A 21,082-nucleotide genomic window follows, 5' to 3' on the forward strand; every position below is an offset into this window, starting at 1 on the left:
ACATTAGAGCATTCGTGCAGGGGTCACGTTGAGCACGGCTCCAGTGCATCATTGAGCCAGGATTTCTGACTTTTGAATCCAGTGAACTCCACAATAAAGCTGTGCTTAGTTCACTCTTTCCACGTGTGCTTAGCACTTATTTTTAACATTTAGAAGATAAAATTAAAATGTTCAGAATAAATTTTCTTTCTTGTGTTTCAGGTGTTTATCGAATTTGAGTCTCTTCGTGATGCTGATCGCCTTGGTGTTTGGTACAGCCTTCTAAAACAGGCCACCGGCCACAAATTGTCAAGGCTGGAAATACCACATAGTGGATGTACCTCACTGCGTAAGTGTGTTTTAAATGGGATTTTAAACAAATATGATTTTTTTTTTTTTTAAAGATAGGTAAAGTTAATGGAAGGTCATCTGGTAAGGCCTTTCTTTAGCTTTCTGTTTGTGAAACACTTTTGAATATATGTCTGTGAAGGTTCTCAGTCATCCAGGTCATCGTAGTCAAAGGAGCTTGCAAAGAAAGGCGTCTGGACTTCTTTAAGTTGCTTGAAGACGTTTCACCTCTCATCCGAGAAGAATATATTTTTCTCTTGAATATATTTGTCAGTTCTCCCCTGGACTGTGGATAAAGTGAAGAAAAACTCCTGCTTTATTGTTGTCCACAATAAATTATTGTGACACATTCCTTCAACTTTGATTCACTAACACTGTGATTCTCCTTCCCACAAATCCTTTGATGCTCATTTGCCTCGTTATCTCTCTGACCTCTTTTCTGGTCCCTCCAGAAGTCTTTGCTCCATCAGCGGTCAATTCCCTTCTGCTTGTCTCTGCCCTAGACACATGAACCAGAGCCATTACTTAAACTCCACTTTTTCAGACTGGCATTTGGTCTAACTCTCTAATCATTTTTTTTCTGATGCCTATGATACCTTGGGTATCTGTAAAGGTGCTTAAAGTTAAAATAAAAGTCAAAACATTGAAATTACTGGATCACTGTAAACATTAAAAACCTGTTGTGCTTTTTCCTTTTCTTTCCCCCACAAAAAATTAAACAAAACGTATTTTTGCTTGTGCAGCACCAAGATTGCCACACAAAGCTTTGCCAGACAGCGATGTTGCTGTTGACGGGGCAGCTGTCCCAACAGAAGATGTGATCATCCCACAACGCAGCACTTCACCATATTGGATCACAATGACAACTAGTCCCTTTGTGTTCCCCACTGTCGCTCCTTGGTTCACAATCCCAGGTGAGAGAAACTAAAATTAACCTCCAGATATAAAGTGTTGACTGTTACTAACTGTGTGTGTTTTACACTTCTAGAGTATTTAACTGTCAGGGAACCTGATGACATTGAGGTGAGTGCATTTTATAAACCAAGGTTTCATGTGTTAAACAGGAATCCTTGAGTAAATACCAAGAGGCGTCCATTTTTCCAAATACCGACCTCAAAAGCCACATTTCTCTTTTTCTGCTAAACTTGGTTTCATTTTGTCTTCTCTATGTGGTCAGTTATAGTAATATATTTTTTTAAAAAGTGCTGCAAAGTTTCTCTTCACATAAACTTTGGTTCTTGAACCTTGTGTCTTGTAGAAAGCCCAATCTCAAGGTTCTACGTTCTCCACGATCATGTTGACTGGTTTGCCAGAAGGAAACTACAGACAGGAGGATGTCACCAAGCTGGTGTGGCGTTACTTCCCTGATCAGACTGTTCAGACTCTGTACTACAACATAATCGTTTTATCACTGCAGAGGAGGGTGAGGAGTAGACCCAGCAGGCTGATACAGAGAAATTTGCATTTGCAAATTTAATTCAATTTAATGATTAATATTGAATGTTTCCTCTGCGTCATTTTTTCCCCTTTCTTCCTCTCCAGGCCTTTGTGTTTTTTAACAGCTGGGATGCGTGCTGCGATTTCGCCAGAGATTACCTCAAAGATCCAGTTACAGTTGGAGAGTGGATGCTCAAAATCCACGTTGTTTTACAAGACGTGCATCCTGGTTCAAGTGAGGTATTAATATTGGAGCTGAAAAATCGGGGGCTGTTAAATCAGGGGCATGCTCCTGTTTCACTCAAACTATACAGATCCCAATCAAAAAAGATTTCTCCTCTAAGGAGTGAGCACAGCATCATCCTTCTCTGGGCTAATATTAATAGAATGAGACTCAGAATACTTTATTGATCCCTAGGGGGAATTATGTTGGTTACAGTACAAACGGTAACAAAGACAGATAATACAAGAAGTAAGAAATAGCACAATATATACATACATATAAGTCACTTATTGATAAATATCTGAATAAGAAATGGAAAAACTAAAAATATGCATGAATTTCATATCAAGTATTTATTATTATTTTGTCTGTATTTGTTCCTTCCTTTTTGCGACAGCAGCACAAAAGCTGCATGAACTTTATCCACTTTTCTGTTCATAGACGACAGCCCACGTCATTCCACCACCACTTTAAAGTTTCCACAGAGCTTCTTGTGAAGTCAGTCCTGTGTAAACGTTAAAGACCCAGACATAGGTTATGGAGTGTTTCACTGACTATTAAGCAATGCCCTCACTTATTTTGAAACTTCAGTTGCTGCTAACCTTCTAGCTTCAGCGTTTCCCATCTTAAGGTTCCTTGCGGGCTAGCTATTCAGGCCCTTTGTGAGATCTCTCTCCACAGCTACATGTTAAGAGGAATTGAGGTCTGACGACTGTTGCGGAAAGTCACTGAGACTCAAAAAGCATCAAATAGTTCCTGCAAAACTTTGGTTATATATTATGTCGTTACTGTCCTGAAGTATGAATCCTTTGCCACAAAGATGCAAACCAGGATCGAGTTACTTCTCACTTACAGTGGAGTCCAATCTTTATCTTATTAAATGGGGTCAATAGAACATTAAAAACACTCTAACCAGGAGGAGAGTTATTCAATAGTTATTTTACAAACAGAGGATAAGTAATTGATGTGAGCCGCTTTCATCTTCTACTCTTTTCACAGGAGAGCATGTACAGAAGCATGATGAAATGGAGCAGCACTGTAAGTCAGCAGTCACATAAATCTGTCCTGTAAAAGCAGCAGGCTCGGGTCTCCCTGATCTTAACACTGGTTGTTTTTCAGCATGTTCCACAGTCTGAGTCTCTGGAGGACCGGCTGCTGATTGTGGAGGTCTCCGAGGTGAATGTGGACCTTGTCATGATGATCATGGAAGTGGTGGCGTCCATTGCTGCTTTTGTCAGATTCTTGCCGCTTGCCAACAGGGTACGATTTCATAAACACCTGCAAATTTTTCACGTTTTACATCTGCAAGGCTTGTCATGGTGTCTGCTGCTCTTTTAATATTGAGAAACTTTTTAAATGAGTCTGAAGGAGACTATATTTTTTTAACACTAGTTGAGCAAGTTTAAATATTCCATGTACAGCCAGTCCCTGCAGCAGGCAATCTGAATTTTACATGCCTTTGCAAATACTGGTGAAGGACTGCCTGAAATGCACTAAGTTCTCAACCAAGTGATAATCTTATGACCTGTTCAGCCTTTCGTCCTGGCCCATCTAGCAGGGAAGATGCCTGCAGTTTGAGGCAGCACTAAGTTATTCTTTTAGTGTTTCTTGTTCCGTGGTTTTATTGTTCAATCAAAAACTTGCAAAAGTATAGAAATATGTTTGCACTTATTTTCCATTTGCAATTTTAAAACACCAAGATTTTTTTTCTTTGCCTTGTACTATCGTAGAGGGCAGTAAAGAAACTCGCCAGGACCTCTGTCCTGTTACTTTCACAAATTGGGCCTGTAGCGCACCCTTTGAGTACCACTGTGTTGCTCGAATATCCTCAGGAAGAAAACAATTGTACTGTCACTGATGTAATATCTTTCTGTTTTCTCAGATATGCATTGAGATGGCTGAACCTGGTGGATTAACACAGGTGATGGAGAGCAATGTCACCAAGGACTATTTATCTTCTTGGTAAGTGTGTTCCACAATCAGAAGTGAGACAAAGAGGAAATTGATTTTAGATTGTGTGTTTTTTTTCTTTAAAGTGTCTTCATGCTTGTCTGACCTTGTGCTTTTTTCTCTCCTCTTCATAGGAGTAAAGTCGGACGTATTGAGTCGTGAGTATCTTTCATTTTCAGGTTTAGTGGCAGAGTCAAAACAGTCATGATGACTGCTACACTCCTCAAGGTTGTGCTATAGTAAACAGTTCCCAAAGATGCAAAAAGAGAAGAGTGTGATTTAGACATAAGCAACTCTAGATTAGAAATTTGAAATGGAATTTCTTATTTCACATTAACATTTTGTGACAACAAACTTCTTTTCATAGTAACCTACTGGCATCTTTGCTTTTAAATTCAGTTTGAAGAGTCTGAAACAGCGTCTGCAAGACTCGGGTGAGAACACACTTAACCTCGAACTGGAAACCGAGAAGGCCGCAGAATCGACCGCTGTCCCGCAGCCAAGTGAGCAAGGCCAGAAAGCAGCAGTGAAGGAAGAGGGGCCACCACAAACTTTGGTCACTACTCCTGATGCAAACGCCGCCCCCGCCGCTTCTAGCGCTGCTCCTTCAGCAACAAGCCCAGTCAAGTCTGAGGAAAAAGACTCAAAACTTCCTCACATCAACGAGGACGTTTTCATGGCCATTACAGCGGCGCTTCGTGAGCATAGACAGGGTCGAGAAAGTAGGGCACAGAGCAAGGACAGAGAGGTAACACTTTAAATTTCACTGTGTTGTCCCAAAATATCTTAAGACACTAAAAGCCTTATTTTGGAGATTACATGTGAGCATTGTATAGTAGTACACTGTCGATTGTTGCGGTAAAGCTGCAGGCTGTGTGAATAACTAATGCTGATGATACAGTTTTTAGATTTGCATTATTTCTGGAACTGATAAATTAAAGCGAAGGTCATCATTACATATAGTCTTATTTATTTTTTTGTAAGCTTGTGCATGTCCAGTCCTTAGCATCACCACTCACTAAACACATTTTAGGCCATATTTTAGTGCTTGCCAAAACCAGCACAGAATAACGCAAAATCAGTTCGGTTTAATCTTTTTTCTTATCTTATCTTCATTTCTAGAGCAAAAGCAGCAGCCCTAGTAGGGCACAGGATGAAGACACACCAAACAGAAAGGTAAACGTTCATCAGACCCACGAGGATTTCTTACCCCTTGTTGGTGGCCTATTTAAAATAGTAATGAAGTATTAATGTTTGCTGTTTCTTTTTGTTTTGTTTTGTTTGGTTATTGTGGGGGGGGGTTGTTGGTTAACTCAAACACTTAATCACACTGACAAAATTCAATGCTGTTTTTTCAGTGTAGATTGTCTTTCACTGCCTATTCTTACATGGCCTCTTAACCATTATTGTTGTTAAATTAAAATGTGATGCTTTTCTAAGGTGTTATAGGTATGTAAATGCTACAAAATGGCCATTTCTGAGGGGCATAATTTGTTTACTGACATCCTGATCATATAGGAGGAGACATTTGGTATATTATAGTAAGTTTTCTACATACAAGGAACCATATACAATGTCAGTAAGGTTATATTTGTGATAGTTACACTCTGATTATAGGGTAAGCTGTTTCATGGCTCCACAGACTGTTTTTGGTTTTTCCATCTAGGTTCAAGTTGATAATTTAGAGAAGAAAGTTTCTTCAGAGAGCCGCCCTTTTGGTGAGCCGGATTTCAATGTAGACGACTTTGTCACTGTTGATGAAATTAACGATGACGCAGCAGACGCAGACCCCAATGGTGAAAGCTCCTCTTCAACTAAGCCAAAGTCCACAGAGAATGCGGAAAGTCAAAGCTCAGCTGCATCTCCTGCTTCCAAACGAACCTCAGCAGGGTCCTCCAAAGACTCCAGCAGCTCAGTCTCTCCCTCATCCAAGCCCACGGAATCTTCTGAGAAAAGCAGTTCAACCTCCTCACTACGAAAAAGTAAAGACTCATTTGACTCCACCAAACCCGAATCCTCTGTGAGTGTCAGTAAGCCTGTTTCCTTTTCTGGTGAGAAAACGCAGCCAAGCAAACCTCCAGACAAATTGCCGCATTCTTCGTCCTCGGGTTATAGGACCCGTTCAAAAATGGCATCAACCACTGCTGCAGAGCTAACAGAGGAGAGTGCAGCAACAAAGTCTGACCTCAAAGTGTCAGCAAAGGAAAATCAAACTAAAGTGGAAACATCATCAGAGACACAGCCACCTGCAGAGGGAGAGGGATTAGGGATGAAGAGCCAAACACAGACTCTGGAGACTGAATGTAAGGACGCACACAAAGAGTCAAAGAAAAGCAAAGGAGATGGGGAAAAAGACAATGTGGGGAAATATCCACAGGAGGAGGAGGATGATGGTGAAAGTTACCAGATCCTTGATTCGATCGATGAGCCAACAGATGAACAGATAGATGAAGACTCAAACCAAGAGACTAAAACAGAGTCATCAGGGCCTGAGCAAACCCAGAGTTTGCATGAGGGGGAAAGTCAGGTCTTGAACAGCATTGATGATAAAGGCTCAGAGGAGTCCAGTAAAACAGAAACGGATGCTCCTCTCTATGTGATAGACAACGTTAGTGAAGACCAAGCCAGTACAGTCCAAGAGGACAGTCATCTGGTCAAAGATGAAGTTGCCACAGCAAAGCAGCCGTCTGAGGAAAAGATTCAAGAACCAGATGCAGCTGATAAAAAAGAAGGGTTGGATCCAAGCATGAACCAAACTCCAAGGTCCAGTGGAGATGGAAAAGAAATGAATGAGGAGATGCTCTCAGAAAAATCAAGCAAAGCTTCCAAAGCATTTTGCCAAACTCCAAATAATGAAGAACAAGAAAACAAAGGCAGTTCAGCAGATGTTACTAAACAGAAAGCCTCTGAGAAGTTAGATTCAGTCAATGATTACACCAGAGGAGAAGATGACGAGAAGAAACTTAATACTTCGAAAGCAGTCACTGAAGGAACTGAAGAAGAGGAAGAAGCTTACCAGGTAATTGATTCTGTGGAAGAAGAGCCACCGACCACAGAGACCCAGGCAGAGGCTGAGAACAAGGAGGAAAAAACCAAGAAAGACGTTGAAGTGGCTAAACAAGCTGAAAGACCAACAAGAAGGGGTAGACCGAGAACAAGAACATCTAAAAGAGAGGAGAAAGAGACACAGGAGGAGATGATCTTTGAGGTAGTGGATTCTGTTGAAGATGAATTTGTTCAAGATGTCTCCACCACAGAGAGGCCTGGTAGAAGGAGGTCGGCCAGAGGAAACAAAGACAATAAAAAGACGCCAACTTCCACAGTTGCATGTATAAAAACCGTCAGGGAAGAGGAATCTACGTCTGAGATCCTAGACTCAGTGGAGGGTAAGGCTGCCATGAACGAACCAACCATCACAACAAGGTCAACCAGAGGAAGAAGAGAAACTAAAGAAGACGTCTCAAAAAAAGACAAGACACCAACGAGGAGGCGGCCGACACCTGCCAGAGATTCTCAGGAACCAAACAAGGAGGAACCTCAGCAAGTGAAAGAGAGCACACCAACAAAGAAGAGCGAGGGGAATGCCACCTTTACAATAGTATACCCAGTGCAGGATGAAGTTATTAAGGATGAATGGGCCATAACTCCAGAAAAAAGAAAAAGGGGAAGACCAAAGAAGGATACTAAAGTAACTAAAAAACAAGCTGCCATGAAGAATGCTGCATCTAGTAAAGTGGTTGATGAGGAGGAGGCCATTTATCAGATTGTTGACTCAGTTGAGGATGAGACGGCTGACAATGAGCCTTTGAAAGACCAGAATACAGAAGAGCCAACAGTGCCTAAAGACGATAAAGACTCAGCATCACCAAAAAATGCAGATGATGAGGAGGTGGTCGATAAAGAGGAGTGTTTGGATCACACTGCTGAGGTTAGTGATGCTCTATCTGCTGAAGACGAGTCTGGTACAGCAACGAAGGAAGAGAAGCCAAAAACAGATACTAAAGAGGCCACTGGGTCCCAAAGTGAGGCTGCTGCACCAGAAGAAAAAACAAATCTGGAGGAAGACACCCTGGAGCTGGTCACTCTGGATGAGGTGGGAGCAGATGATGCTGGGGAGGAAAGAGCAGTGGAGGGTCAGGACTGGAGGAGGGAGATCACCAAGGGAGAACCTGCAGAGCTCATCACTCTGGATGAGATTGTTGAAGAAGAAGAAGAGGAGGAGGGGGAAAAGGCAGAGGAAAGCACAGTGGAGCCCCGCCCACCAACACAGGAGAGCCAATCGGTGGAGGCCGCAGACATAGAGGTAATGTTGAGATTTATTTGAGCATCTTTGTTTCCTCTTTAGTAAAAACAGAAAACTCGATGGTCGTGATTTCGTGTCTTTGTTTTTAGACTTTTGCGACAGCAGCTGAGGTAGAAGAGGAAGCAGAGAAGACATCAGGATCTGCTAAACGCAAACATGATGAAACAGGTCAGTTTCATTCTCCATCCATCCATTTTTTTAACTGCTTGTTCGAGTTCGGGTCGTGGGGGCAGTCGGAAGTTCAGACTTCCCTGATAGTCTCATTGCTGGATCTGCCCCGGGGCCTCCTCCCAATAGGACATCAAATGACCTTGAACAAGAAAGCCTGTTCTGCTGTTCAGTACTGAACAAATGTAAACCAAAGCACCTAGGAGTTGCCCAGGAGGCATCCTAGTCACATACTCAAACCACCTGAATAGAGTTCGATTTGCACGGTCAGATTTTGTGGAGGAGAAGCGAATGTGTACAGCATAGTTTTTGTTGGCAGGGCTCTAGAGTGCGTCACAAATGTGACCAAATTTTTCAATGGTGCGACTAAAATAAACCTTAGGTCACACCGGTGCGACCAGCTGTTCGAGTAACAAAAAAAGTCTGCAACTCTTAAAGTCTCCGTGTGGTCAACAACAGACACATGATGCCCACATTATGGTCCAGATAGTCCTTCGTGTACGTTTGAAAGTGCAGGTGGATAGAGAGAGGTGAGTAGCTTGAATAAAGCGATATTGATTCATTAAATCCTGAATAGAGTTTTAAATATAAATGTATTTTGCCAGAAACGCGAGAATCTCAGGTTAAAGCTCACAAAACTATTTCAACAACCACCAAACAGTAAAAGAGAGCAGGTAAATGGATTCCACACAAAGATGTAAACACACGTATCACCCCGTCGTATCAGAATCAGCTTTCTCTTTCTCGGCTTTCTCACCGACGGCACGTAGACGGATATGCAGTCAGGACTGGGAGCCGACAGCTCACTGATTCTGATGCGTCGGGTTTGCGCTTTGTGTTTACGTCTTTTTTTTCTAGATTCTGAGCTGCAGGTTTTGTCTCTGTCCAACCAAAATTCACTGAACCAGCAGCAAAAGAAGATCCAAACTACGCTACAGATTTGATAAACATCGTCATGAATTCCCTCTTACTTTTGCCGTTTTGCTTCCACCACAATAAAAATCGCACGTCATGTACACACTCTCTTTCTCTCTGTACTTCAAGAACAGTTTCCCATCTCAAATTAGTTTTCTGCATTATTCATTCACTTATTACCCACCAGTGTACAGTTGTTTACAGCGCTGTCGGCCGCTGTCTGTTTTTTTTTTTTTTTACTTAAATGACCTTGGAGAACAAAGCCTAATTTCTGCTGTTCAATACTGAAGAAATTTAAAAAATTTTAAATTATGTAAAGTTGCAGAATATTTTTAAGGTTATCTGCTATGAGAAGCCAGGCCAGCAAAATCTCCTTCATGTTTTTCTGTGTTTTATTCTCAGTTACTTTGACACAAAGGCATCTGCTGTGATGCTCACACCTCTGATAAAGTCTCACAGTATCAGTACTGATAAATGATCAGAATTATAATATTTCTGACTGTCTGAGGCAAAAATGAGTCGAATCGAATTGGGACCTCGTGAATTGTAATCGAATGGATTATATAAATCAGTGATGATACCCAACCCTAGTGAGCAGCCTAGGCCTGACAGAAGTGGATGTAGCTGTGGGTAATGAGAAAAGATGAAAAGAACTATTGATACATTTTTTATTAAGGCCTGATCCATGTGAAATTCATAGCCAGTGCTCTGACACAGAGCCATCAACCTCTGAACGTTGAAAAATGTATCCAGAAAACACATTGTTTTTTTATTTTTATTATTTATCACATATGTCGTGATAAATGCACGTCCCAAGTGTCCCCTCTCCCCACTGCCTTTCAGCGGCAGCCAGCAGCAAACAGGTCATCAGAGGAGGCCGAGATGATTAAGTTTAATGTTGTCTACAATATTGCCAAAGAACTTTAAGCACAAGCACAAGATTGTTAGTTAATCATTATACAAATCAATATTGTCTGTATGGACATCAATCCCCCCCCCCCCCCCCCCCAAAAAAAAAAATGCACATTAAGTGATGCAGTTGAAAAATGTGGGTGCGCCTAACTTTTGTGCTGGCACCAGTGCAACCGTGGAAACAAGTTAGTGTGGAGCCCTGGTTGGTGTCATGTATTTGGATTTATCAGTCCATTTAAATAATTTTAAAGTATCTTCAGGTGTTTAAAGGCTGTTCAAATTCACTTTTTCTGTGTATTTGATCCAAAGGAAGAATCTAAAAGACTAAAGAACATGAAGTTAAAAGACAACATTAGTTTGTGTGGAAGCCGGGTTACGATTTATGGGTTGAATAACCAGAAAATCTGAAGTTTAAATCAGTTTGCTTTCATCAAACTTAATAGAGACATTAAGAGCAATCCCTGCTTCCAAAAGTGAGTTAGATTGATATTTTACTGATCCAGAGCACAATGAAATAGAAATAAAGAGCAGGATCTGCTGATAAAGCAATAAAAAGTATTAGTGTGCAAAAACATTGCTCTACAGCGACGTGAAATACAGTCACAGTAAAGTCAACAAAGTTTGATTCATCCGTGTTTTGACAGACAACACAAAAGACTGTTGACAATCAGACACTAACCTAATCATGTGGTTAGACCAGAGTTAGGAAGTCCTCTAGGAAAGTTGGAAAAACAGGATTTGTCTTGCTTCTGAGCAAGGTAGTCATCTACCCTGCTAAGAATTGTCTCATTCAACTAGTTCAACTTCAACAAAAGCATTTAGATTAAACTTAATCCTATATCATCTCTTAGGAGAAACAGGAAACTTTATGCTTGACAGAAATAGTTTTATTTAAATGGAGATTTTCCCACATCGCCCTCTTAGAAGACAGCATTTAACTTGGGTATATTTCAACACGAAATGAAACTTTTTACTGTCAATACTGCCTGTGACCTCTCATTTCTTGTTTTAGAGGAGAGTTTCAATTTTGTGATGGTGGACGAGGTGGGAGAGACTGTGGAGAAGGAGGCGGTAATTACCAGGACAAGAGGTCGACCCAGGAAGAGAACCAGGCAGACCCCGGGTCAGTGTTGGGAAGGTTACTTTTAAAATGTATTCCACTACAGATTACATAATACATGCACCAAAATGTAGTTTGTAATGTATTCTGAATACTTTGGATTACTTAATATACTGTCATTGCTTTTCACAACTACATGAATGTAGCAATCACATCCTGCCAATTCCTGTTTGTTTTTAGCTTGTAAGCCCAAATCTGTCTGAATAGACAATATATTTACTGTAGGGGAGAAAAGACTTATGTTAACATACAGGGAGTGCAGAATTATTAGGCAAGTTGTATTTTTGAGGGATAATTTGATTATTGAACAACAATCATGTTCTCAATGAACCCAAAAAACTCATTAATATCAAAGCTGATTGTTTTTGGAAGTAGTTTTTAGTTTGTTTTTAGTTTCAGCTATTTTAGGGGGATATCTGTGTGTGCAGGTGACTATTACTGTGCATAATTATTAGGCAACTTAACAAAAAACAAATATATACCCATTTCAATTATTTATTTTTACCAGTGAAACCAATATAACATCTCCACATTCACAAATATACATTTCTGACATTCAAAAACAAAACAAAAACAAATCAGCGACCAATATAGCCACCTTTCTTTGCAAGGACACTCAAAAGCCTGCCATCCATGGATTCTGTCAGTGTTTTGATCTGTTCACCATCAACATTGCGTGCAGCAGCAACCACAGCCTCCCAGACACTGTTCAGAGAGGTGTACTGTTTTCCCTCCTTGTAAATCTCACATTTGATGATGGACCACAGGTTCTCAATGGGGTTCAGATCAGGTGAACAAGGTGGCCATGTCATTAGTTTTTCTTCTTTTATACCCTTTCTTGCCAGCCACGCTGTGGAGTACTTGGACGCGTGTGATGGAGCATTGTCCTGCATGAAAATCATGTTTTTCTTGAAGGATGCAGACTTCTTCCTGTACCACTGCTTGAAGAAGGTGTCTTCCAGAAACTGGCAGTAGGACTGGGAGTTGAGCTTGACTCCATCCTCAACCCGAAAAGGCCCCACAAGCTCATCTTTGATGATACCAGCCCAAACCAGTACTCCACCTCCACCTTGCTGGCGTCTGAGTCGGACTGGAGCTCTCTGCCCTTTACCAATCCAGCCACGGGCCCATCCATCTGGCCCATCAAGACTCACTCTCATTTCATCAGTCCATAAAACCTTAGAAAAACCAGTCTTGAGATATTTCTTGGCCCAGTCTTGACGTTTCAGCTTGTGTGTCTTGTTCAGTGGTGGTCGTCTTTCAGCCTTTCTTACCTTGGCCATGTCTCTGAGTATTGCACACCTTGTGCTTTTGGGCACTCCAGTGATGTTGCAGCTCTGAAATATGGCCAAACTGGTGGCAAGTGGCATCTTGGCAGCTGCACGCTTGACTTTTCTCAGTTCATGGGCAGTTATTTTGCGCCTTGGTTTTTCCACACGCTTCTTGCGACCCTGTTGACTATTTTGAATGAAACGCTTGATTGTTCGATGATCACGCTTCAGAAGCTTTGCAATTTTGAGACTGCTGCATCACTCTGCAAGAGATCTCACTATTTTTGACTTTTCTGAGCCTGTCAAGTCCTTCTTTTGACCCATTTTGCCAAAGGAAAGGACGTTGCCTAATAATTATGCACACCTGATATAGGGTGTTGATGTCATTAGACCACACCCCTTCTCATTACAGAGATGCACATCACCTAATATGCTTAATTGGTAGTAGGCTTTCGAGCCTATACAGCTTGGAGTAAGACAACATGCATGAAGAGGATGATGTGGACAAAATACTCATTTGCCTAATAATTCTGCACTCCCTGTAAGATAAGATGTTTGCTCAGTGGCGAGTAGTCTTCAGTAATAGTAATAAGTCACGTAGATACTGAAGTGGTGCATAACCCAGGAAGCTACCACAACTAAAGCAAGGTAGTTGCAGCAGGCTAACGTTAGTTTTTAAAAAAGAACTTCCAGACCTTTCTTTAGGTTGCAGTCTTTGGATGCTGAGAGCACCTTGGTTGCTGGCAAAGAGAGTTTGCATTGCACTTTCAAATTCCCTTTCTTCTTTATGAAGTGGTGTAGGAATTTCCAAGTAAGAAATGCATTCCTGCCCATGCACTGCTGGTTCCGTTGTGCTGTCTCCGGGTCGTGTAACTGACGCACATACACAGGATGCTTACATTAGACCCTCTTATTGTGTGTTTTGTTTGGGTTTCCAGCAATGTACCAAAAGTAGAGAGGGCCTAACATATGAAACAGAAAAATACGGCAGTTTAATCCATTTATTTCAATAAATTATCACCTATTTAATAGGGGTGCAACGATACACAAAATTCACGGTTCGGTTCGGTTCGATACTTTGGTGTCACGGTTCGATATTTTTTCGATACAAAAAAATGTTCATGCATTTTTAATTTGTCATTTATTAAAATTATAAATATATATTTTAACTCAAAAGTACAGTTTTTAAATTTAACCCTAACCCTTGTGCGTGTTTTTTATTTTGACAGCGAATGCGCAGCTGCGGACCACTTATGTGCAGCCCTGGTTATTTAGCTCGTCATATTGCAGCCACAGAAATTCTTTTGTCCATGAAACCATAAAGCTGCACTTTCTTTTTGCCTTATAGTCTGATTTGTCATAACTTCTGTGTTTTGTGGTAAGCTTTTCTTTGGCTGTCACTTCTTCACCCTGACCTGTCTTATTTGGCTCAGCAGAACTGAAATATATATCCTGCTGCTTTTACACACGCACTCACATAAGCTCAGCGATTCTCTGCGCGATCAACCTCTCACATGTTTAAGCTTGCTGCCGGAGATTTCACTTGTCATGTTTGCATAGTAAGCTAACGATTGATAAGACGATGTCAGAGGAATTGGTGCGCAAATTATCATCATTCACAGATCAGTGCTGTCGCTCTCTATACACAGTTCGCACGATTGCAAAGTGAAAGCAAAAAAACAAGCGCAAATTCAAACGCGACTTCAATATGTCACATATTGACAGTGGCTCACCCAATGACATAATTACCCAGCTACATTTCTGAAAGAATGCAAAAGCATTGACATATATTTTTCCTTCCTACAATAGCCCGACGGGCAGGGAAGAGATAGATTTTGGTAGCCCGACTGAAAAAATCGCTAGCTCCGGGACGTCGGGCTAGCGATATTGCAAGCCCTGTATCTGATTGAGGAATCACTCATCTTTGGAAAAGAGAGTTTATTACAGAGAAATGGCTCTTTCCAAAATAAAAGCTATACTATCCGCTTCTTCTGGGCTATATTCTCAGCAGCATAAGGAGAATCATGTGCTAACAGCTGTCTAAATGACTCGGCTAAAGTTAGTAGCATGCTTGTTGTTTTTGTCTTTGCACTAGGATGATGTCGGCGTAAATGTGCAGTCATATTCGTTGTGTTCCCACTAGTGCTTTCAGGTTAATCTCGTTGAAATGACCTTAACGCCACAACACGGCAAATCTCCGTTAACGAGCTACCGCCGATCGCTCCGTGCATGGGGCTAGACGGCAAACACGTTAACGAGCTAACTGCGCTAGCACACTAGTTCACACCAATGTAATTGAGCATTGCATGGCACATCCAACATACTGTTTTACTTTAGTCCATGACATGCTTACCTTCAGGGTCATACGTCACATGAAAACCAAAATAATTCCAAACGCCAGATCTGAATGAGGGTGGGGAGGTCCATGTTGCAAGGAGAGCTTAACTTCTGTCTTGCTAGCTTGCCCTGTGCTCCTCCTTCTCCATGCTGTCTGTGTTGAGCGCTCAGTGGATCTGCGCTCGACAGTGCAGCCTAGGCGGAGTAGTCGAACGCAGATTCACTGAGCGCTCAACACAGACAGCATCGTCAGAAGGAAAATTGATAAAATAAATTACGAATGTTGTATTGTTCGATACATATGCGTACCGAACCGAAAGCACTGTATCGAACGGTTCAATATCGATACGAATATCGTTGCACCCCTACTATTTAAGCGGTAACTATAATGGAATACAGTTACTCATATTTTGTATTTTAAATATGTAACATCCGTACATATATTCTCCAGTGGCTGGCATCTGGGATAAAGTCGTGTCAGAGCTCTGAGACATGAAGCTTAATTAATCTGTTGTTTCCTCCCACAGTGAGAAAATCTGCTAGAGGGAAACCAGAGAGCACAAAAGAGACGGAAGAGGAGGAAACAACAGAACCACTGCCTCCAGCTTCTGTTAATCCCACTTTATCACAGGACCGAGACTCATCTGCGCCACCAGGTGACGGCCAGGCGGAGAGCCAGAGGACCGAAGAGGAAGCAGAGACCCAGCCTGATGCTGCACCTGCCTCTGCTGGACAGCAGCCAGAGTCTACGTGTCCTGATAAGGAGACAGAGGAGGGAGAGGAGAAGGATGGATGGAGCACGGTTGGCATTAAAGGTACAAAGAGCTGCTTTAAATCAACAAAATACATCACTCTGACAGCGAAAACACAGTAAACTGAATATAAAAAGAAAAATTGTGATATTTTATGGCTCTGATCTCATGTTTGTGTTCCTCACTGTGCTACATACATTCAGCCTGCGTGATGCCTGGTAGTTTTTTTCCTTCTTCAGTGATTACCAACAGCCTTGAGATGCATTTCCACTACCTTGTGGTGGTAGTAATATGTTTTACATATGTGGTTGGTGCTAAGGGCCCCAGTGTGTGCCAAGAATAATACAAGGGAGGATGGATCCAAGCTTTCTGACCCTGCCATCCTAATGTCACAGCAGAAATTGAGACTTTTTTTTTTCTTTTACAGCGTTGCTGAACTTGTGTGAATTGTGCCCTCAGTTTTGCGTTCTTAACTTAGAGAAGTTGAACCCAGTGTTCTTCTTCATTCTGATGCTCAGTTTGAATTTCAGCAGGTCATCTGACCATGTCTACATACCTAGATCACTGAGTTGCTGCCATGTGATTGGCCGATTAGAGATTTACATTAATGAGCAGTCAAACAAGTGTACCTAATAAAGTGGCTGACAAACATTTCACCTTTTCAAATAAATCAAAAATCATTTGTTTAATTACTTAAGTTATATTTTAATATTTTATAAACCCGGTGGCTCCTGCAGCAGATTTGTTGATGATTAATGTGTCGCTCTTTCCATTTTCAGTTGTGGGTAAACGCAGGAGGGAGCTTGTTGGACCTGAGGCAAAGCGATCTCGCTCTCAGTCTCCGTGTGTTGTAGCAGACTTCAGACTGCCTCAGTTCAACCCCAATAGCCCCCTCGGTGAGACACACACATAAACACACACGCACGCGATTCAAATGCTGTGTTAACACTTGTCTAATTTTCCTGTTTCTACTCCTCTGCAGGTCAGGAGTTTGTGATCCCAAAATCAGGATTTTTCTGTAACATCTGCTCTGTTTTCTACCTGAATGAGAAGACCGCCAAGGAACTCCACTGCTGCAGCCAGAAACACTACAACAACCTGCAGGTACGCATGCGCACACACCATTCAGTACACAAAATCACACTCTTGGCCTAACAATGTTTGGTTTCTCACTTTTCTGTTTTTTTGTAGAAATATTATGAGAAACGTCGACAAAGAGCGTCAACAACGTCATCTCAGATGTCTCAAGGCTCCGTTTCTGACTGATGGACCTGATCTACTGATTATTTTAACACATCACTGTGGAGAACAAGCCAATGTTTTTGATCCTACTAGTTCAGAAACTAAACTAATCACCGTGTGGTACCTTTTGTTGTAAATGATATGTCTTCATTCATAAATTGTCTCGCAGCCTTTCAGTTAATGTTTTGTTTTTGTTTGTACAGGCTGGTGAAGAGCACAGTTTTAATTTTCTGTTTTCTATTATTCTATCTTTTATGTGAAAATATTATTGAAAAATTGTCCCTATTACTTTAGTTAACAGGTCATCAGGAGGTACCTGACAGGTGTTGATAGTATATTAAACTTTTTTTTTTTTTTTTTTTGCTCATTTAGATCTTTGGCTTCAGTTTCTTAAAAAGAAAAGGTTCCAGCATTATATGTTTGCTGCTGTTCTGTTAAACATCAATTAAAACCTGAACAAACCACCAAATTCATCGAGACATTTGTGCCTGTTGTGTTCATAGTTTTCTGGACATCAAGAAATGCTCTGCTTTTCTTTTTGGAGAGGATTAGTTTTACAGCTCAGTTTGCAAGTTTTTTCTCTAGCCAGTTTATTTTTTTATGTTACTTGAATCCTAGCATATTGTATAAACTGCTGCATTGGGCCTGCTTTATTATTATTATTATTATTATCAATGAATCAATAAACCAATTAGTTTGTTTATTCAAGTGTTTATTAGAGATGGCACGATACCAGTTTTTAATGTCCGATACCGATATCATAAATTTGGATATCTGCCAATACCAATATGAATCCGATATAGTGTATTTCTTAATCAATAAAATGTTTTTTTATATATTGCTGCATTTTGTATAAGTTCATACTCAAGTTTAAATAAACAACAACACTAAAGCTATGCTGTTATACCTGTATGTAAAAAATACACTACACCCAAAATATTTCATAGTTCAGCAATACTGATCAATCTAATAAACTTAAACCTACACCATCCTCCCTATTCTGGTATTTTAAAGAGTGCTTAAAAGAAATATTAAACAACCTAACTAATAGGGTTGCCAACTCCCAGCAAAAAAAAAAAAAAAATAGGGAACCACCCTCCACCTTGTGATACTTAATCGGGGTAATCAACTTTAACGCATGTGGAAAAAAAATGCACAGAAATCAATTATTTTTCCACAATAATTAAATAGATTCAACATTTTTCTTCAACAGAATTGCAGACTGCACAGATGGTACCGTCCCAAAGGAAAAAGTACTATAGCTTACTAGGGTATATTAGACTTAATAGTTACTATATACAGTAATTGACTTCTATTCATTTTACATCAGATTAAAACTTTGGGTGTCAGATAATTATTTATTAAAAGCTAGACATTTTAAATGAGAATAAGAAAGAAAAGTATGTCTTTGTGCCCCCTTTTCCCTGTTAATGCCCTATCGGCCCCCCTGGCAAAACTTTGCTAGACCCGCCCCTGCACAGTTACCAGCGTCAGCTACGTAGAAAAAGATCCTGAAAGTAATATTAAATAATTTCTATGACAGCTTATCAAGCTTAAAGGTGCGGCTATTGTTTAGCCGCTGGTTTCGTCTTACTGGTGCAAAGTGGGCCAACAACAAACGAGAGACGGACTTGCGATAGAAAAGCCGATCAGCTGATCACTGATCAGTTTCATGATTGAAGTAGCAGCAGGAGAGAAGAGGCAATCGCTCCATATATCGCTTGTTAAGCTTAATGCCAGAATGCTTTACAAACATTCAGAGATGAACTTACACACACTTGCTTTACTTCTCTCTGGGATCACTTCCTCGGAGATGAAATGCTGGATGAGGCTACAAATACACACAGCCGCTCTATCACGTGAGCACACTGCTCCGACGTGCTACGGTTATGAGCCGAGTTACGCCGTGTCGAAAGTTTTGTGAGGTGCTTTTTTTGAAACATGAAAGGGAAGGGAAGAATCAGAGCTGAAATGAAAGATCCCACGACCAGGACAACTAAAACAAGCAGAAAATCGTTAAAGAACTTCTGATCAACAAAACAGATTTTTCTTTTAAAAGCACACAAAGATTTAGTCAACCTGATTGGCTGACAAATGCTGTCACAAAGTTAAGAATTATATTTATATCACCTCTGGTTACATTTAAAAAGGTGCTGAATACATAATTAAAGATAAAATAAAGTCTGGGTGGTTCTTTTATAAAAGCAGGGCCATGGCAACACAAATCCTTTTATTAGCAGGTAATATTCACAATCAGCCATAAAGTTGATTCAAAATAAACTCAGTTTTAGTTAGGTGTAGCCTTGTTAGTATTCTCCCAGTTAAAATTCAACGGTCAGATATTCAGGAACACTAGTGGTGTAGATTTGTGCTGATCTGGAAATTATTTTGAACCACCAAAAACATGTTTTTATTTGTAATTGGGCTACAAGGAAACCATGTTGCTTAATGCTTAATGATCCCCCTGTTAGAGGAGGAACAGTGAATTTAAAAATGGCAACAGTGTGCCGCACCTTTAGCAGCGACTTTTTAAATTTGGTATCAAGTCTATAATGTTTTTAACAGTCAGTGTTCTCCATTTAAGTTAGTGATGAAATGTTAAATATGATAACGGCCTGTTAACAGCAGAATGCGCTACTAGCAAGTTAGCTGGTAAACACCAGATCTTTCCAAAACTGGCTAACAGAAAATAATTCCTGAGCATGATAATCTATTTTCTTGGAGGCAGAAATGATTTTCTGTTAGCTATTTGCTAGCTATTTGTTGAACAGTCTGGTGTTTGCTAGTGTGGAACTTTACTTCTTTTTAGTCTTAGCTACAGTTTGATTTTAGCTAACAGGTTGAGAACAAATCAGTGGCATTTGTATAGATTTATTGAATTTAGGTATTGTGTTTTCTGTTTAATTTTGAATCCTCTGACCAGGGAATAAAATGTTAAGTGTTTAACAATTTGAATATTTTAAAATTTGAACATTTTTTTCTTGCTTTGGCTCTTGGAGGAGGTGGACGCATCTTTCACCCTCTCCTTGCCTTATCTTCCCTGCTGCTACTTCTATTTCTTTTGTCTAGTCTCGTCTAACTCTAACTCTAACCCTCAAAGAGTCTCTCAGTCTTGTTCTCTAAAACCTAAAGAATTATGGATTCGATTAACTGGTCCCGTAACGAAATTGACACCCTCCTGGGCTTTGGAGAGCCCATTGTCCTGCAGAGATGTTTGCTGCTGGATACTCGATGGTCGTTTGCATTGTGTGTCTGGCGACACTCTCGATGAAGGACAATGAATGACATCTACCAATTTGAAACCATTATAACAGAGTTCTGGCTGATTGGAGCTGGCTCGGACCTGGTTTATCGAAGAACAAGAAGCGGCTAGAGCTGTTCAAAATCCCACAAGGCTGGCCGACATGATAGACGATGGGCAGGGCTGTCAGTACTCAGACTGTGTTTACTATTGAACGCAATATGAATAACATCTTGGAGAAGAAGAACGGGAATTGAGAGAATTGGTGACTAGTGATGGACATTAGACCAACTGTAAAAACTGAATGCAGTTGTTCGCACTAAAACAAAACATTCACCATCTTCACTCATGCGGCTATCTCACTGGCACCAGCTGAAGGCCTGGCAAGTTGAAGCTGACTGGAACAACAAAAATTCTTCCCATGATAACAGGACTGTTGTGAGAACTATTTGTCCCACCTTCAAGGCCACTTGGGTCCACTGGAGACTGTTGACCTTCGCTTAACCAAGCGTGGTGACACTTTCTCTCAGCTGAACATGGGATACACGCACACACATGTACACTGATACTGATATGCACTATCAGCCTCCCTCCTCTAAATCCAACGCCTCCTCCCATGCTTACCATCCGATGTGGACAGCGGATCAGCTGGAGGCGTGATCAAAGATTGCAGCGGTCCCAGATCCAGCTGTGCACTCTGGAATACTCTCCCATGTTGCTTGTCTCTGTTTTATTGTGTTATAGTATGATGATATCTGTGCATAAGTGGATTATCCTTTTGTGTTACACATTTCACTGTTTTTTTGGTTTTTTTGCTACCTAGCCTGACCTGTCTCCCCAATGTGATGATGTGTATTGCATGTATGGTTGGCAAGGTCTGTCAT

The 21,082-nt window shown here is 40.8% G+C and overlaps 1 protein-coding gene across 1 annotated transcript in view; it reads left to right on the forward strand.

The window, feature by feature from the left end:
* Positions 1-17,853, forward strand: part of LOC113019248 (uncharacterized) — a 36,498-nt gene extending 18,645 nt beyond the window's left edge. Inside the window, exons 17-34 of the mRNA XM_080292383.1 lie at positions 202-328; positions 1,071-1,241; positions 1,316-1,350; positions 1,586-1,750; positions 1,870-2,004; positions 2,987-3,025; positions 3,107-3,247; positions 3,870-3,949; positions 4,072-4,095; positions 4,337-4,685; positions 5,060-5,113; positions 5,604-8,240; positions 8,330-8,408; positions 11,248-11,358; positions 15,491-15,778; positions 16,495-16,611; positions 16,698-16,819; positions 16,907-17,853. Coding sequence (XP_080148509.1) covers positions 202-328; positions 1,071-1,241; positions 1,316-1,350; positions 1,586-1,750; positions 1,870-2,004; positions 2,987-3,025; positions 3,107-3,247; positions 3,870-3,949; positions 4,072-4,095; positions 4,337-4,685; positions 5,060-5,113; positions 5,604-8,240; positions 8,330-8,408; positions 11,248-11,358; positions 15,491-15,778; positions 16,495-16,611; positions 16,698-16,819; positions 16,907-16,981 — 4,749 coding nt within the window. The 3' untranslated portion in view covers positions 16,982-17,853. The remainder of the gene's footprint in view (positions 1-201; positions 329-1,070; positions 1,242-1,315; positions 1,351-1,585; positions 1,751-1,869; positions 2,005-2,986; positions 3,026-3,106; positions 3,248-3,869; positions 3,950-4,071; positions 4,096-4,336; positions 4,686-5,059; positions 5,114-5,603; positions 8,241-8,329; positions 8,409-11,247; positions 11,359-15,490; positions 15,779-16,494; positions 16,612-16,697; positions 16,820-16,906) is intronic.
* The last annotated feature ends 3,229 nt before the right edge of the window (positions 17,854-21,082 follow it).

Source organism: Astatotilapia calliptera, chromosome 3 (genome assembly GCF_964374335.1).
Source record: "Astatotilapia calliptera chromosome 3, fAstCal68.1, whole genome shotgun sequence".
Taxonomy (NCBI): domain Eukaryota; kingdom Metazoa; phylum Chordata; class Actinopteri; order Cichliformes; family Cichlidae; genus Astatotilapia; species Astatotilapia calliptera.